Genomic DNA, 17,469 nt, shown 5'->3' with positions numbered 1-17,469 from the left:
CAGATACTCTGTCCATCACCACCCCCTTTTGAATCGTTTTGGCCACCACAAGTGTGGAAGGGTATGCTCAGATGTGAGTCCCTTGCTCACTGCACCATCAGGATTCAAGCAAGCCGGGCCGAAGACGGCTGTAATGCCAGAAACCGGTCCCTGGAAGCTTGTTTCCTTTCCAGTAAAGAATTGGCTTGGTAGTTTGGTCTGCCCTGTTCCCATGATGCACTGGGCCAGGGTCAGACTAATTTGCATATAGCCAGGTTCAGAACTGGGATGGTGCAGTGAGCTAAAAAACGGTGATGGATCAAGCCCTGATCTTTTGACTGGGTAGGAGTGTTCTGCTTAATTCAGATACTCTGTCCATCACCACCCCCTTTTGAATAACTTCCAATAGTAGCAGAAAATAATACATGTGGAATTACCATCAAACATGCAATTCTCCATCTTGTACTAACAAATGATGACACCATTATCCGATTAATTTGTGAAAACATGAGTGAGATCTCAAGAGAGTTCAGGAGAACATTGTACCTCCTGAGGTGCACAACCTTTTTTTCGCAAAATGTGTTATCACTACGTGGCCTCCCTTGTACTTCAATGCTCTTTGACACATTACAACTGGTAACTATATTACAACCATGTAACCCGATCACCAACTGCCACCTGAAAGGGAGACTCTTCCCGATAGCTGCACTTATCAAAATAGTCACCACCACAGGGGTCGACAAATGTACTCGACCGCTCGCAAATTCGAGTGATTTTCCCGAAGGGCGAGTCGGTTTCAAGGCCTACTTGACCGGCCTGGCGAGTGCTATCTGGCAGTGGTGCAGTAGCATGTGAAGGCTCTAGGGGGCAGCATGATACGACGACGGCAACGAGTGCACGCACCACCTAGCATAGTGGTGGTGGTGCGGTGCGCGGTGAAGGCTTTAGGGGGCAGCATGCATGCACCACCTAACTTAGTGGTGGTGGTGTGGTGCGCTGCCTATTGTTTCTGTGGGTCCCAGGGCCGTCAATCTGGTAGCGCGCGAAAGAGCAACCAATGACGGCCCTGGCCTGCCCCAGCTCTGTGCTGCTTAAAGAGCAGCAGTGACGTAGCACGCCACCACGTGCTCTCTTCGGTGGAGTCCTGAGTCGGGACGGAGTGCAGGGCGATTTGACTTGACTTGCAGAGGTGCACCAAAACTTTCTATACCTGTAACCCAACCTCTCCCTAATGCCTTCTTGAATCATGAAAGTCCACGCTGCTCCGTTATACATTTCTCGGTTTCCTTCGCCACCACAACTTCCCCCCATACCTTACTTTCCTCCCCCGTAACTCTACTTCACATTTTGAAGCCCATTAACAGCAGACTAAAACACACTGAAATGTTACCCATTTGCGCATAGTTTATTTTCCGCCTGTTGCTCCTTAATTATTAGGTCCAGCATGCACCACAACAGCTATTGAATAGCGAATGCCACGAGGTTCATATATTTATCTGATTTTGAGAACTTAGGGCAGTTGAATACGCTCATGAATTGATATACTCATGTAAATAGTGTGGGGAACTGAGATTAAACGTACATTGTTTTGATTCACGTGCATCATATACTCATGTAACTAGAATGTGCTCTATTCGGCTAAGTGACTCAATTCGAGGGGCAAGGGTGCTATGTGATAGTGATGGGGACCTATTGTGTTCTCCCTAGTGGTTACGCGCTCAATCGTTACCATTCGGTATCCTTAATTAAGGTACAGTATAAAGGGGCTGCGCTAGGCATACTACTCGAAGAGAATACAATCCGAGGTGGAATGCTGCTGTAACGAACACTTCTCAGAAAATACAAATACAAAGATTGCGCCATAAAGAAATAATATAGTGCTATGGAGTAATGTCCATCGAAACGCTGTGCTGTGGAATCAGATCAGACCGCTGACTCATAATACCTAGGAGTAATGTTTCTCTGACTAATGCGACACAGATAGAGTCCTTCGGAACACTGCCATTTAATAATGATCCTCTGTCTGAACACTGTGACATTGAAAGGCACGAGAGTTGGAACTAATGCAGACTAGGCGCTCTTACATATTCATCTCCCTCAACCCGATAAGAACCCCCCTCTGTTTAACGGAACGTCGTGCATTTTGACCGACTTTTTATTTGTTCTTCTTGAAAGCGTTTTGGTTTCTCATGCTGCATTTTGCCTGTGCGTTTTTACTATTTCCTAATCTCTTCACGATGCTTGGGCTGCACAGTAATTATGGCAAAGCGCTTTTTCCAGCAGCAGAGGCTCTATCCACAAATGTTTACCATCTAAACCTTTGTGCGACAGGTTTATTACCATAATCAACATTATCTTTCTTCCAAGAGTGCACAATAAAGACCTCTGAATATTTACCCAGTTGGTTAAGACCCAATATCTGTTTGCTGTAATATGTTTCAGTTGATTTTACACATACGATCTGTGTTATTTAATATGTAAGCGAATTCCGGTGCCCTGGTAGACTCCTCTTAGATTTGTGGGTACCTGCTGTGCAAGTAGTTAGTCAGACCAAGAATTCATTTCTTTTCAGTTGTACATCAATCACAAATTGATTGTAATCATTGTGTCAATTAAAGGTTTTGCTAGGTTGAATTAATATCTAGAACTGGAAAGCATGTAGTGAAGATACAAATGTGTGCATTTTCTGAACTCATGGGATAGATATTTTCCAGCTATATTTATATCTAACGAGTGAAATAATACAGCTTTGTGGCGATTTATTACTCATTACCCTGGGGCCAGTGGCGTTGCAGATGTTCCAAATTTGTTAAGCCTTTTTTATTTACAATTGTGCTGGCTACCCTGCCCGATTCACTGAGTTGATCACTGCTAACAAAATCTTGCATGAGGGGGCCACTATTATGTAATCTTGACTGATATAGTAACTGTTACATCACAAGAAATATTAGTGCGTGGGATAATATTTCAGCAGCTCTTATTATAGAAAATGTTTGAGACCCTTGCTCTTGACTTACTAGAGACTTAATTTTTTCCCCAAAAATAATATAGATAACTTGGAGTCCTGCTGATTTCTTTAGATGGTTCCTCCTCTGGCACATTCTACCCAGGGTGACTCTTGCCTTATTTTGCATGTGGTCATGTCCAATGCCAATGAGGGACGCTTTTTCTCTGATGCACATCATTCTGCATCGTTCACAGGGCATGCTTAATTATTAAGGATTTTCCTTTTTGGGTTGTTGCATTAGTCTGTGCAATTTGTTTACAGTGCATGCTGTGCCCATACAAACTGTTTAAAAAAGGTTCGCTTTTCCTGGATGAAGCGCATGTGGAGAGGTTGGTTTGGCTGTTTGTGTTGCAGCGTAGGGTTTATATACTTGCACTTAAACGTCTGTACTTTTGTCAGTTATCTGAAGGTACAAAGGAAATTAAATGTCTTCCCAGAGTTTATAATAATACTGCTTAATTTATGCAAGTTGCATTAGAACATTGTGGGAATGTACTATGCTGTAATTTGTGAATATTTGTATGTTTCCCTCACCTTCATTGCTTGATTTTGCTCGTGAGAAAGTGTCACCATCACCTCTAAGGTGCGGATTGTGCAGATTGTGTAACTGCTGATTCACCCCCTGTTTCCCCCAAAAAAGTAAGTTTAGGCCCACATTTTTTGAAATAAATTCATATGCGATCAATTTGTGGGTCGAGTGCATTGCTGTTAGGTCGAGTAGAAAAGTCTACTCACTCGACCTGCAGGTCAAGTAAGATTTTTTAGATTTGTCGAGCCCTGCAACACTGAAATAGTTTTTGATAGGATCATGCACATTGTGCCTTGGGAATGTCTTTCACTGTCCTAACAGATACTGAGAGCAGAGCATCTCCGAGAGGCCAGCTGCTAGAAAACTAGAATCAGTGTGCAAAGTAATCATTGCTAGGGGCAGCAGCTGCAGATCCACCTGCCACAGTGAGTAAAACAACATATAGTTGATCAAAAGTGCAGTATCTATGAATAGGCAGCAGACGGAGAACTTGTGGATGCAGTATGTAAAAAAACAAAACTGTTGCTAAGAAAGGATATGGCTCAGTAAATTGAAATGGAGGGCAGCACTCAAGAAATATAACAGAAGGGGGGAGAGAGAGAGTCAGTGGATTCAGTCTCCCTGAACGTATACATAAACAAAGTGGAATCCACTCAAGGTGGTGGTGATCCTCAAAGTGATGGGGAGACACACAGTGTTGTTTAAATGCCCCTCACACACCAACAGGCCCCTTGGTGTCATGCTTCATCATCGGGGCCTTCGCACCCCTCTACGGGATGCGGCGTGCTACGACTCGCGGATACGCAGGAGCACTTTGAAGTGAACTATGTGTGGGGGTGTGTGTATATAGATGTGAGTGAGGTGAGGTGAAAAAAGTGAAAGGTTAAAAAATACCTGGCACGTGGGAAGAAAAATTATTTAATTTAATCCCCGGCTGGTATTACTAAAAGAAGTGCAGGGCGTGGTTAGATAGATACGAGTTAAGGTATCAAAAACCACTAGTAGAGTGTCAACATGTTTCGGAGGTCACAGCCTCCTTCTTCAGGACAAGGGTTGTGCACTTACCCTCCCCTTACTCACATGCAAAATGTAAAAGTGTATTAAAAAATTAACAAAATTACCACAATGTGTAATATTCCTAACAGTGTTTTATAGTGTTAGCGAATGCAGTTGCGCCCAGTTGGCGAAGAACCTGTGGAAAGAAATGCATAGATAAATACATGCATATGTCACAGACAGGTCACTGGAGAAGAAGAAACCTTCTCTGAGTGTCACCAGGTCAACCAAAAATAATGGGACCCTGTGAGGAAAAGAAAAAACACACAAGTGGACATACCAGTACTGAAACACACACATATATACAAAACACAGAATTACTCTCTGCTCTGATGGAAAGAGAGCACTTGATAAAAAGGAGAAAGTCTTACTTAGAGTTCTACAGTATAAGACCTCATGAGCCTAAGCGTGTATTGGGGATCACTCCTTCCTGCTCAGGAAAAACCTAGAAATAAACTAGGTTCAGTTGGAAAAAAAGGCAAAATATTCAATCTACCAGACTACAGGGAAATGCTACTCCTTTGTCACCCATAGACTCACGGTTACTGCATTGGCAAATCGCCTGCCTTCCCTCAACGCGGCTCCGATGAAGTGAGCCTGTGTAGCGTCAGGGCCCTTATATATACAGCTGTGCGCTGTCAATACACGAAATATAACAGAAGGGGGGAGAGAGAGAGTCAGTGGATTCAGTCTCCCTGAACGTATACATAAACAAAGTGGAATCCACTCAAGGTGGTGGTGATCCTCAAAGTGATGGGGAGACACACAGTGTTGTTTAAATGCCCCTCACACACCAACAGGCCCCTTGGTGTCATGCTTCATCATCGGGGCCTTCGCACCCCTCTACGGGATGCGGCGTGCTACGACTCGCGGATACGCAGGAGCACTTTGAAGTGAACTATGTGTGGGGGTGTGTGTATATAGATGTGAGTGAGGTGAGGTGAAAAAAGTGAAAGGTTAAAAAATACCTGGCACGTGGGAAGAAAAATTATTTAATTTAATCCCCGGCTGGTATTACTAAAAGAAGTGCAGGGCGTGGTTAGATAGATACGAGTTAAGGTATCAAAAACCACTAGTAGAGTGTCAACATGTTTCGGAGGTCACAGCCTCCTTCTTCAGGACAAGGGTTGTGCACTTACCCTCCCCTTACTCACATGCAAAATGTAAAAGTGTATTAAAAAATTAACAAAATTACCACAATGTGTAATATTCCTAACAGTGTTTTATAGTGTTAGCGAATGCAGTTGCGCCCAGTTGGCGAAGAACCTGTGGAAAGAAATGCATAGATAAATACATGCATATGTCACAGACAGGTCACTGGAGAAGAAGAAACCTTCTCTGAGTGTCACCAGGTCAACCAAAAATAATGGGACCCTGTGAGGAAAAGAAAAAACACACAAGTGGACATACCAGTACTGAAACACACACATATATACAAAACACAGAATTACTCTCTGCTCTGATGGAAAGAGAGCACTTGATAAAAAGGAGAAAGTCTTACTTAGGTGAGGTGAGGAGAGCAGGAAGGTTTTATGGAACTCACGTGTTTTTGTATGTGTGTCTAGGTACGCCCAAAAGTGAAAATAAAGATGGGAAGGGGCTCCCACAGCTGTGCCGCGCATGCGCATGAGACAGGGTGTTGTGCGCATGCGCGCCAATAGCGTTCACCGTGAGCGCAACACCGGACCTGCTGTGATTCCTTGTTCCGAATTTGGGCATACACCGATTCCAATTAACCAATTTACCATCGCCAATTACTATGAGGGACAGTATATATAAGGGCCCTGACGCTACACAGGCTCACTTCATCGGAGCCGCGTTGAGGGAAGGCAGGCGATTTGCCAATGCAGTAACCGTGAGTCTATGGGTGACAAAGGAGTAGCATTTCCCTGTAGTCTGGTAGATTGAATATTTTGCCTTTTTTTCCAACTGAACCTAGTTTATTTCTAGGTTTTTCCTGAGCAGGAAGGAGTGATCCCCAATACACGCTTAGGCTCATGAGGTCTTATACTGTAGAACTCTAAGTAAGACTTTCTCCTTTTTATCAAGTGCTCTCTTTCCATCAGAGCAGAGAGTAATTCTGTGTTTTGTATATATGTGTGTGTTTCAGTACTGGTATGTCCACTTGTGTGTTTTTTCTTTTCCTCACAGGGTCCCATTATTTTTGGTTGACCTGGTGACACTCAGAGAAGGTTTCTTCTTCTCCAGTGACCTGTCTGTGACATATGCATGTATTTATCTATGCATTTCTTTCCACAGGTTCTTCGCCAACTGGGCGCAACTGCATTCGCTAACACTATAAAACACTGTTAGGAATATTACACATTGTGGTAATTTTGTTAATTTTTTAATACACTTTTACATTTTGCATGTGAGTAAGGGGAGGGTAAGTGCACAACCCTTGTCCTGAAGAAGGAGGCTGTGACCTCCGAAACATGTTGACACTCTACTAGTGGTTTTTGATACCTTAACTCGTATCTATCTAACCACGCCCTGCACTTCTTTTAGTAATACCAGCCGGGGATTAAATTAAATAATTTTTCTTCCCACGTGCCAGGTATTTTTTAACCTTTCACTTTTTTCACCTCACCTCACTCACATCTATATACACACACCCCCACACATAGTTCACTTCAAAGTGCTCCTGCGTATCCGCGAGTCGTAGCACGCCGCATCCCGTAGAGGGGTGCGAAGGCCCCGATGATGAAGCATGACACCAAGGGGCCTGTTGGTGTGTGAGGGGCATTTAAACAACACTGTGTGTCTCCCCATCACTTTGAGGATCACCACCACCTTGAGTGGATTCCACTTTGTTTATGGGCAGCACTCAAGCTCATATTTGGTGTCAGAGACATACTTACGCATGAGGACATATATACTTCACATAGGGCAGTCGAATTGCAGACATTGCTTCAGCCCAGCCGTGCCTGAGGAGAAAAAGATCAATTCACAACACTGTCTGGTAACATTGACATAGAAAATCCTAAAATCAGTGAAGGACAGAAGACCAGGGACTTGACAGAAAAGAGAGAAGCATAAGACCTTAAAAATAAGAGCCGTACAAAGTACTCATGCCTGCCCATTGATGCCAAGTTATATCATGTGATGCTCCTCTCTCCTTTAAAAATGGCTTTAAAAGATCCAGGAGCTTGATGAAGGCAAAGAAGAAGACCACTTTACTGGTTCTCCAGCCATATCATCACAGAAGTACCCAAATTCTCATTTAAATGAAAAATGGAGCAAATTTGAAGCAGTCACTCCATGTTTCACTGTGCGGGCGGCATCAACATGCACTTTAAAGAAGGGAGAGAGATTACTTTGCAGGCGGGTGCAGAGTGACTACAACTGGATGCAATGGGATGCCTCGGGGGGAGGGGTCCCATCAAACCCCCTTCAAGAGAGCTGCCATCAGGGTGCACACTGACAGTGTGCCACTTTTAAGTTGGTGAACTGTCAGTGTGCCTTCTGATGCTCAGTTGCCTCTGTGCCTGTGTTGTGTCTATAATAAGGCGGAGGCAAGGGGATGACCCCATTTGCTTGGGGCCACGCCCCCATGCAAATGAGGGAACACGGCATAGTAATAGCGCTGTCGCTTTATGTGCACCAGCACTATCTGTATTACAGAAAGGGCCACATAAGCAGCTGCAGCCACTTCTGTAATATCAAAGTGCCATGGTGACGCACAAAATGGGTGCGAACACCTGTTGCACTCCCGGGCACTTCTGTAATACAGCCCCAGGTGTGCTTCAGTGAAATCTACAGCAAAAGATGTTGTGTGTGGAGTGTGTATGTTTTTCTGTTATGTAAGAGAGAACGTGAATGTGCCTCGCGTGCGTTACCTCTTCCTGACCGTGTTCCTTTCTTAAAGAACCTTACCACTAGCCTATGATAGGCATCCATGGCAATCTGTGTCTCCAATGCCATGGGATACTGGAGCTTCTACTATGCATACTGCTCATTCTTTGCATACTGCTGGCACGACGGTGTCCACCCCCGACCCTTGCAGATTTGTATATTGTAGAAGTTTCCTGGATAGGACATGGTTTTGCTTTAGTTCATGGGATGCGCTGGTTAGTCAAGGTGCTTAATTTAAGTTTTTTAATACATTTGGTGCTTTTCATTTTGTAAATAATGGTTAATTATTCCCCAGCACCTACCTGATGACCACCTGATTTATTTTTTCACTTTAGAGGTTTTACTTATGTAGTCATTCCGACACTCGACTAACATTTGTACAGTCCATGAAGGACGAGTACTCTACATTCAGTCTTCAGGGGCCACTTAAAATTCCATGAATCACAAATTGACACTGTTTTCCCAGTGACACTTTAACAGATTTTAGGAGTGTTGAATCATATGCTATGGAAAATGTGAATGACAGCAGGTGAGTTACTAATTCTCTATTTTTCATATATTCTAGATTGACATACTTTTAGAACATAATACAAAGCAGGGATTAGACTGGGACAGAAGAGAAACAACTTGTCTATGGTATTATTATTTAGAATAGTCAACTCCTTTTGGACTTCTCTTAGCCAACATACCTGCGAATCATACAGAGGAAGTTACAAATAGTACTTTATAGTTAGCTTTGAGAGCTGTGTTACTGATGGGTGCTGAAGTAGTAATTTATCCCTTATAGAATGTACTATTACTCTGCTTGGTAGACATTCCTGGTCTTCAAACCGAATGTAAAACACAATCCTTCTAAAAATACCTTGACTGTACTTCCTCTTATACCACAATCACAAAAGGGCAGAATGTGCCTCTACAAATCATGGCCCTGTTCACACAGTAACAAAGCACCATCTTTACATCTGAAGATGCTAAAGATATTCAATTCCAGATGGTTAGCGCCTTCAAGTATCAAGTGTTCTTCTCTAAGCACCCACGAAAGAGATTTCTTGAGATGGCAGCTTTCTACCTATCAAGTTAGGCTCAACCTCTTTCCAACAAGCACAGTGGGCCTTCTATTAAAGGCAATTACATCCCATGGCATGGACAATTTCCTCTACTTGGGAAGTTACTGCCCATTCAAGGTGCCTGCTCTCCACCTGATGAATAGAAAGGGGGGGTTGTCTTAAAATGTAACAAAGCCCTCCATATCAATTATCTGCTGCATTCAACCATGAAACAACAGTTTCTCGCCTACTTCCAGTCACTATATGTAGATATGCAGAAAGATGACAAATTCAAAGCCTTACTAGAATCCGAACCCTGTTATATATAATATGATCCCAGTTTTCATCAGAGATAATCAAACCTCTGGTATAATGAGGGCACTGCCATAATTTGTCACTGCATGGCACTAAAAGAAACTATAGGATTTCTTTTTTAGGAGACAAATAGATTTCTGAAACATGCCTTCTGTTAGTCATGTAAATTTGTTATAAAATTCTACACCCCTGTATAACATCGACAGAGCTACGGAGATCATCTGCTGGCTAAACTATTGTCAGTGCCCAAACACTAAAAGCTGCAGAGTGTCCTAATATGCTTGTGTTAGCCCAGCTTAGCCCATATTCACAAATCTGATGCACAGATGTCAGTTTCGTGATTATATAACTTATATCCATGACAACACTTCTTAGTTTCAAACAGTGCTGCATATCACTCCTTAGTTTTAGATGACAGCGCACCATGTGATTCTTGATTTTAGGAGATGATGTATTATGTCAGTGGACGATGCTTTGTTTCGATTGCTCATGACTGTACTTTTCTCAATATTCAAAAGACTTCCACATGTCCTCAGTACAAATGAGGTTCTAGACACTCATTCAGAACTTTGAAGAACCAGGAAAACAACTATAAATCACAATAAGCAACATTGAAAAAGGAATTCAACTGCCACTGTTGATGGAATACATTCAGATTAAATACCCTTCATTTCAATGCAGAAATTTTGACAACAGGTGCTTAACACAGTGGCAGCTCTATGAAAGTCACAAAGGTGACTGAAAAAGAAGCATAGGGTACAAAGATACACAGCACAGTAGACCAAATTATTTTAACAGTATTTTGTTTAAACATATAGAGCATAACTCTATCCAATGGGTTAAGGAGAAGTCTTGTGAATGCATCCAGTGTTCTCAGCACAGAAGATTGAAAAAGTCTCATTGTTTAGAGAACATATAAAAATATATATATCAAACACTTACCCGGTGTCGCCCAATCCATGTAAGAATATTACCTGGTGATTAAAGAAGCAAAACAAATATACTGAGAAGAGTGAAGTATTCAAAGCCAAAGTTGGTGGGGATGATACAGGTGTGCATAATCACTAATTTTGTTTAAGATGCATTGCTTCCATGAGGCAAACATTCTGTACACAGACAAAATTTGTTGTCCCACCTAGTGAATGGCAGCCAGCCTTCCCCCAATCAGAGTTACAAGAAGTGTTCTTGCCCCAATGAAACATAGTTGTATTACTTTCAGGTTTGGACCAGTAGTAGATTTCCAACTAAACTGGATAGACCTGTCACAGTAGAGGGTTCAGAAATGCATAACATAGTACTCAATAAATCCAGTAGTCATACAGAAGGAGAACAAATGCCACCTTTATACAGTCTACTTAAAAGGAAATGAGCAAGAATCACATTATAGAGAGGTTGTGCAGCACGTGAGAACCAATGTCACCCAATATACACATCTAGGCTACTGTCAACAAGACTGGATGTCCACTGTACTTCACCTCGCAGTATATTCAATATAATATTTCACCCAATGGTCTGCAGTTCCACTTGTTTAATCATACGTGCAGCAAAGTTTTTCCCCATTTAGGCTGCCTCTTCGCTGTATCACACTGGGAGACGAGGTAAACAAAGCTGTGGTACTATGTCCAAAATGAAACTTCCCATTGGACTTGCAGGCCAGTACAGTGACAAGGCTGCCACCATTTTGAAGCCACTTAAATTGTTTATCTGTTTTAGGCTACAGTCCATCGGTCTTCCCAGATCAGCATACATCAAAAACATTCAATGCATATCTGAATACTCCCCCCCCCCAACCCACCCCACCAGTCTGTAGAACGGTTTGCTGAAGTTCTGACAGTCATGAACATCTACAGAAGCTAAGAGCCAAACTTACTGCTGCTGTTTCCCGCTCTGTGCCAGAGACAGTGACCGCATCGGCGAGGAGAGGCACAGACATGTTGTTACCGCACATACAATGAGGGGGTTGACACGTGGTACCTGCCAAAAAAAATGTATATACATTCAGCAGAACTTTGAGCTGCGATTTATGAGCAACACCTTGCTAGACTTCCACTTCCGCTCTCAACATCACCATCCTACCCCTCCACATCTGCCCACAACACCATCACTGGAAAGGTTACAAACTATTACCAAACTCTACTAATTGCCCAAAAACTAAAGACTTTTACCCCTGTACACCCGTAACTGCCCTGAACATGAACACCCGCACTTCTAACAATGCTCAAAAGAATTCAATACATGGCTTTCAAACATGTGGGAGTGGCGGAAGAAAGTTGTATGAAAATAATTTAGAGTACTGGGGACACATAAGCACCATACGCAAACTTGCTTGTATAAACGTGTTGAATAAATATGTTGCCAAAAAATAAATAAAATACATTTTTAGCTACAACACTTGAAAACCAGAGTTTATCTCATCTTTAATCTATAGACCTATTACTTCCTTTATGCATATATATACCTTCCATGTACTTGGATCTATAAATTACTTTTCTCCTAAAATAGCACATTCAATGCACTACCATATTTCTCATCCTATACTTCTATCAATATCTCTAATCTACATATACTTGCCTCCTTTATGCATCTACATACTTTCCATGTACTTATGGATCTATATATGTATTACTTTCTTTTAATTCAGCATATCCAATGCCCTACCCTATTTCTCACCCTAGACCGCTCTCAAAATATCTTCTACTACTACTTTCTGACTCATCTCAATCTTCTTTCTACTACTCTTGCACTACCCTATTTCTCATACTATACCTCTATCAATATATCCTCTACACCCACTCTCTCATTTATCCCAAACCCCACACCACTACTATGATCCCCAAAATACCCCTTTCTAGACTCACCTACTCTACCCCTCCTTGCATCATCTGACACCTCTTTTACTATACCGATCCCCCAATACAAGCCTTTCTAAAATCTTCCCCTCCACATCCCTTTTTACTCATCCCAAGCCTCCTCCGAACTACTGCTATGACCTCCAAAACAAAACACAAAAAAAGTCTAAATCCTTCACTCTTCTATCCCTCCACTATCCTTTTCAATCAAAATAAACTAACATGTCCACGTCTCAAATTTCATATTTCACTATGCTAATTCACCACTAATCCTTTATGGGTTCCAGAGTAGCATGCTACTCGCCAAAAAAGCGCTTCAACGCCTCGTCAGAGGAAGTAAGCGCTGTCTAAATGCAATTACACTACAGTACAATACATGCTGAGAATGCCAGACTCGCAACTAGAGCCGGAAATGATAATACACAAAGAACACAACCAAACACCTCTTTGCCACATGCAGAGATGTGGGATAGTCCAGACACCCCTGCTCAGGAGAGTCAGATATTGCTAAGCAGTGGGGCCCCCTCCTACACCGTTCAAATAACCCCTGAATGATGGGCGGTCACCCGGTCCTGCAAAATGGATAATTAATGGTTTGGTAACCTCAATGTTTAGAGCGAAATCCGTCACCAGTCACTGCTGTGCAATGTTATAGGGCTTTTGTTTCCTCATTCTGTATGATTCTTTATACTGTTATTACTGCACGCGGACTGTGAGCATAAGTAAGGATTGGGTGAGTAAACCCTGGTGCATCACGTATATATTGCAATTTAATTCTTGTTGATGGTCCATGGGCGGATTAAGAGAAAATGTAGAATGTAACAATTTCTGTGACTAACAAAGCAGTATTATAATTTTATAAAACAACAATACTCAAAAGACCACCACATGGTACCCCCGTTCCTGCCAATACCCAAAATACGCACAGGCCATCACCAAGCAGAATGATCTATAAGAACATCACACTTTACCAGAACTCCCCCACAAACCCCACCACATCTGTAACAAAGCACGGCTCCTTATATCCAATAAACCAACAACTGCCCATGTACCACCAGAGTCCATACATCCACCAGTTACTCAACCACCAGTCTGCAACCTATCACTGTCCACACCATCACCGTTATCCATAATTCCACCACCCTGTATCATCACAGTGTCTACAAACTAACCAAAATCTGCCCCAACACAGCTATGCGTTGTATATTTATGCCACCCATTGTTGACCTTCCTCTAATTTGGTAATTTGTTTGACAAGAACTAGCAATCTGCATTCAATCGGTGTAGCAGGACAAAATCTCAATGTTGAGTTATAAACCTATTGCAGAAATGGACATAGGCTGGTTAAAATAGACACTACCTACAGAAATATACACCATAACCACTACCCACCCAGTCAAACATCACTACTGCCCTTCACCATGCAACATTACATTACTCCGCGTGATAGTTCCACCCTTCCTCGTTGCATTATTTCACATTCCCCTGGTCAATCATTCTATTCTCTTTTAGATATTTAAGCGGCGGACTTCTTGTAAACCAACTAAGACACATGATTAGCCTAAGTGAGACCCGAGTCTAAGAAGATGCCCTGACAAGTGTAAAAGAAGTCTTGCTTTAGCATTTGTCCTTTAGGTGACTAAAGGAAATTACTTTATGATTTGGGAAATGCAGTAACAATTTTAGAATACAAGTTTATTGTTGCCTCATATTCAGGAAGAGCAGTGAAATTTGCAAAGCCATGGCTGTCCTGTACAAAAATGCTTAGGGCAGGAATGTACCACATTCCAAACATGGATACAGTTTGTACATTTTCCTAATTTACCTACAGAAACCGTATCCTTACATAAATTGGACTAATTATTTACTACAATATACAAAATTGTATATAGATTAGGGCCTCTATTATTAATTACATGCTGGCTAACTGTCTCACAATGGTTAAAAAATGCATATAGGTTATGCATTTGGAAAGGGGTGCAACGGTAACCATGTCTAAATTTGGCAAACTGGTTTACTTCATTTTTAAGCAGGCGGTGAAAGGCTTTTGACTATTCAAGAAAAAAAATAAAGTGAAAATAAGTTTGATTAGTCTGCATGGAAGTTGGACGCCACTTGGATCGAAAAATAAAATCAAAATGTTTAAAAAGGCTTGCATGAATGCGCAAAATTAATAACAGGGACCGCTGGGTGGACGAACATAAGAAGTGGTTGGGGGAGAAGGTGGGGAAGAGGAGAGGAAAAGTGGCACACAAGAGATACAGCAAAGTGGAGATGGTGAGAGAAGCACATGATGGAGAAAACACAACATGGGCACGGAAGGAGAAGAACACAAGCGTGAGAGTAACATGGGGAACAGGAGGATTAGTATGCGAGTGAGAGAATATCAAAGAGCACAGGGGTGGGGGAGAAGTACACGAGAGAGCACAAGCAGCAAAGATGAAAGAGGAACACAGTACACCGGCATTTAGGTTGGAAGCACACAAGGGAGGGAGCTGGAAAACACATGCACACTCATGGAGTCGGAAACCCTTTTTTCTTTTAACCAATCCCTTTATGTGAGATGGGTGAGGTGGGGGGGGGATAACCAACATAGGTAATGCACCGGTTTAGCCTATGTAATGAATAAAGAGCCGTTTCATCAATCATCATCCAGGAGACGGAAGGAGCTCTCTGACAGATAAAACGGGAGTGAAGAGGATGTGGCGCAGGAGACAGAGCTGTTGATTCGAGAGCTGAGGATCCCTACTTGAGTCTTGGCACCACACAACATCCTGTGTTTCTATGCAAATCACTTAATCTCTCCTAGTGATAAACTGTTATATAAATATGCAAGAGTAAAAGGCAAAACTTTAGGAAAATATAGTTCAAGCAAAGCGAATGTTAACAGTATTTTGGAGGCGGGAAACTGATAAGAGAAGCCGACGAGGAATAAGTATTGCAATTGAGATTAATAATAAAGCCAACCAATGGTAAGAAATGGGCGGGTTGTATTCCAGCTTGCACGATCAGGAAGGTGAGGTTTTAAAAGCCCCAAAATAACGGTTTTAGCTTATTTAGGAATGCAGTAAGATTTCTGAAAAGTCTAAGCGCCAAAATGAACATTTTGCTAGATAGCAACTAATTGTCGAAACAAAAAACAGGTTAACCTTGGCTGCCTTTGAAAGAGTTCTAATTTGAGCCCTATGAATCTCTCAGCCAGATTTCAATATTTGACACCAATTTGCACAGCAATTAAACCATATTGGGTCGTATTAAACCAGACAATTACCAACGTGAATGCTTCTGAATTTTATGGCAAAGCAAAGATGGGTATATTATACACTGTAATTAATTTAACTGTACACTTAACATCACAAATCAAACTGTGATGCAATTAGTATAATGTTTGGAGTCTCCACTGAAACTTTCCATTGACAGTGAAAAACGGGCAATCTTACAAATAACATTTGTATAGCGCTAATAAAACTGGAAAGCAGCAGAGCATTGTACATGGCCAATGGCAAAAAATATACACTCAATGAGTGATTGAAGGTGTAACTAGGTTATAAGTAGCGAAATAGGATTACTTCAATGTGATTTAGAGTTCTTAAAAGAAGTGTCTCCTCAGCTCTTTCCTGAATTGGAAATATATACATATGATTTTTTGCCCCCAGCTCCTAGGTGGATAAACGGAGAGGGAATTTTCCCTCGATTTTTTAAACCGTGCCTTCCTTCAAGCTTTGTGTTGTTGAAAATAAATATTTTGAATAATACCAATATTTAGACTTGGCTTTGGGTAAGAACATGGCTTAAAACTGGTTGACCTTCTTGGCAATTTCATTTGCTGGATTATTATTCGATGGCTTCAGTTTCCTTTCTTGTTTTGCCCCTCTCTTTGAGCACATCTTATTTGCTGCTTCCCTTCCAAATACCCACCCATGCGCACTCCATGTGGCTCCCTCTTAACCTCCTCCCTCCACCCACCCCAACTCACTTCCCATCTCTCGTCTGTTGCTTTCCGTCCTGGCTTTTTGCTTCATTTTTAATTCCCTCGCCTCAAAATCTTCCATTGCTTGCCCGCCCCACCCAGTCTTCCATGACCCTTGACATTTCATCGTCAGTCGCTCCTCTGTGGCTCCCGTCCCTCAATCACATTCATTTTTTTTTTAGTATAGTTTTTAATTCTTTGGAGGCCCAGGAGCTGCAATTTGCTGCTAGACCGCTCTTTTTAAATATGCATTTTTACAGATCCAAGATTAGAATCAGCCATGATGGAACTGTAATCAATTTACTGTGTCAAGATTGGTACCCACCATCTCGGAATAGTATGTTTAAAATAAACTGAGGTCATACGGTATTGTATGAACGTCCACATAAGCAACTATACAGCATTCGTCTCGGCCAGCATAGCTTCATGGAACGCACACATGACAGTTGTTCCCCTCTTTTTTTGGCCAATGCTGCAAGAAAGTGGCAAACATCATTAGTAAAGCTAATACCTCTGCTGAAGGTGAGGCCTATTTCCTTTACCAACACTTACTTTTTTTGCTCTTTTTTGGGTCCAGTCTCACTGAGTCCTAAAAAATTCCATGGCAAAACAGACACAGGGTTGCAAGCCGTTACCTACCACATGCCCAAATGCCAGGCCATGCTCTAGTAAGGCCAAGAGAATAGAACTTCACCACAGCAACTGTTCAGTTAAAGTACAGTGGGGTCCTCTACTTTGGTGGCCTAATCCAAGTCACCTTCAACTGTTTGTGTCAAAGCTTGGACTTCTGCATCCTGACAAACACCCAGAATTCAAAGGGCTTAATAAAAATGAAGAAGAGAAGTACCTATCAGCCAGAGTTG

The 17,469-nt window shown here is 42.0% G+C and overlaps 1 protein-coding gene across 2 annotated transcripts in view; it reads right to left on the bottom strand.

Annotated features, from left to right (window-relative positions):
* The window catches only part of LYPLA2 (lysophospholipase 2), a 105,418-nt gene that overhangs the window by 75,814 nt on the left and 12,135 nt on the right, over positions 1–17,469 (bottom strand). For both annotated transcript variants that reach the window (XM_078680811.1, XM_078680810.1), the window contains exons 2-4: positions 11,658–11,761; positions 10,730–10,761; positions 7,433–7,498 (exon numbers count right to left, since the gene is read on the bottom strand). In XM_078680811.1, the coding sequence (XP_078536937.1) occupies positions 7,433–7,498; positions 10,730–10,761; positions 11,658–11,735 (176 nt within the window). In that variant the 5' untranslated portion in view covers positions 11,736–11,761. The remainder of the gene's footprint in view (positions 1–7,432; positions 7,499–10,729; positions 10,762–11,657; positions 11,762–17,469) is intronic.

Source organism: Lissotriton helveticus, chromosome 3_1, assembly GCF_964261635.1.
Source record: "Lissotriton helveticus chromosome 3_1, aLisHel1.1, whole genome shotgun sequence".
NCBI classification, from domain to species: Eukaryota; Metazoa; Chordata; class Amphibia; order Caudata; family Salamandridae; genus Lissotriton; species Lissotriton helveticus.
The sequence above is the reverse complement of the archived record's forward strand: the minus strand, read 5'-3'. Positions and strand labels throughout refer to the sequence as shown.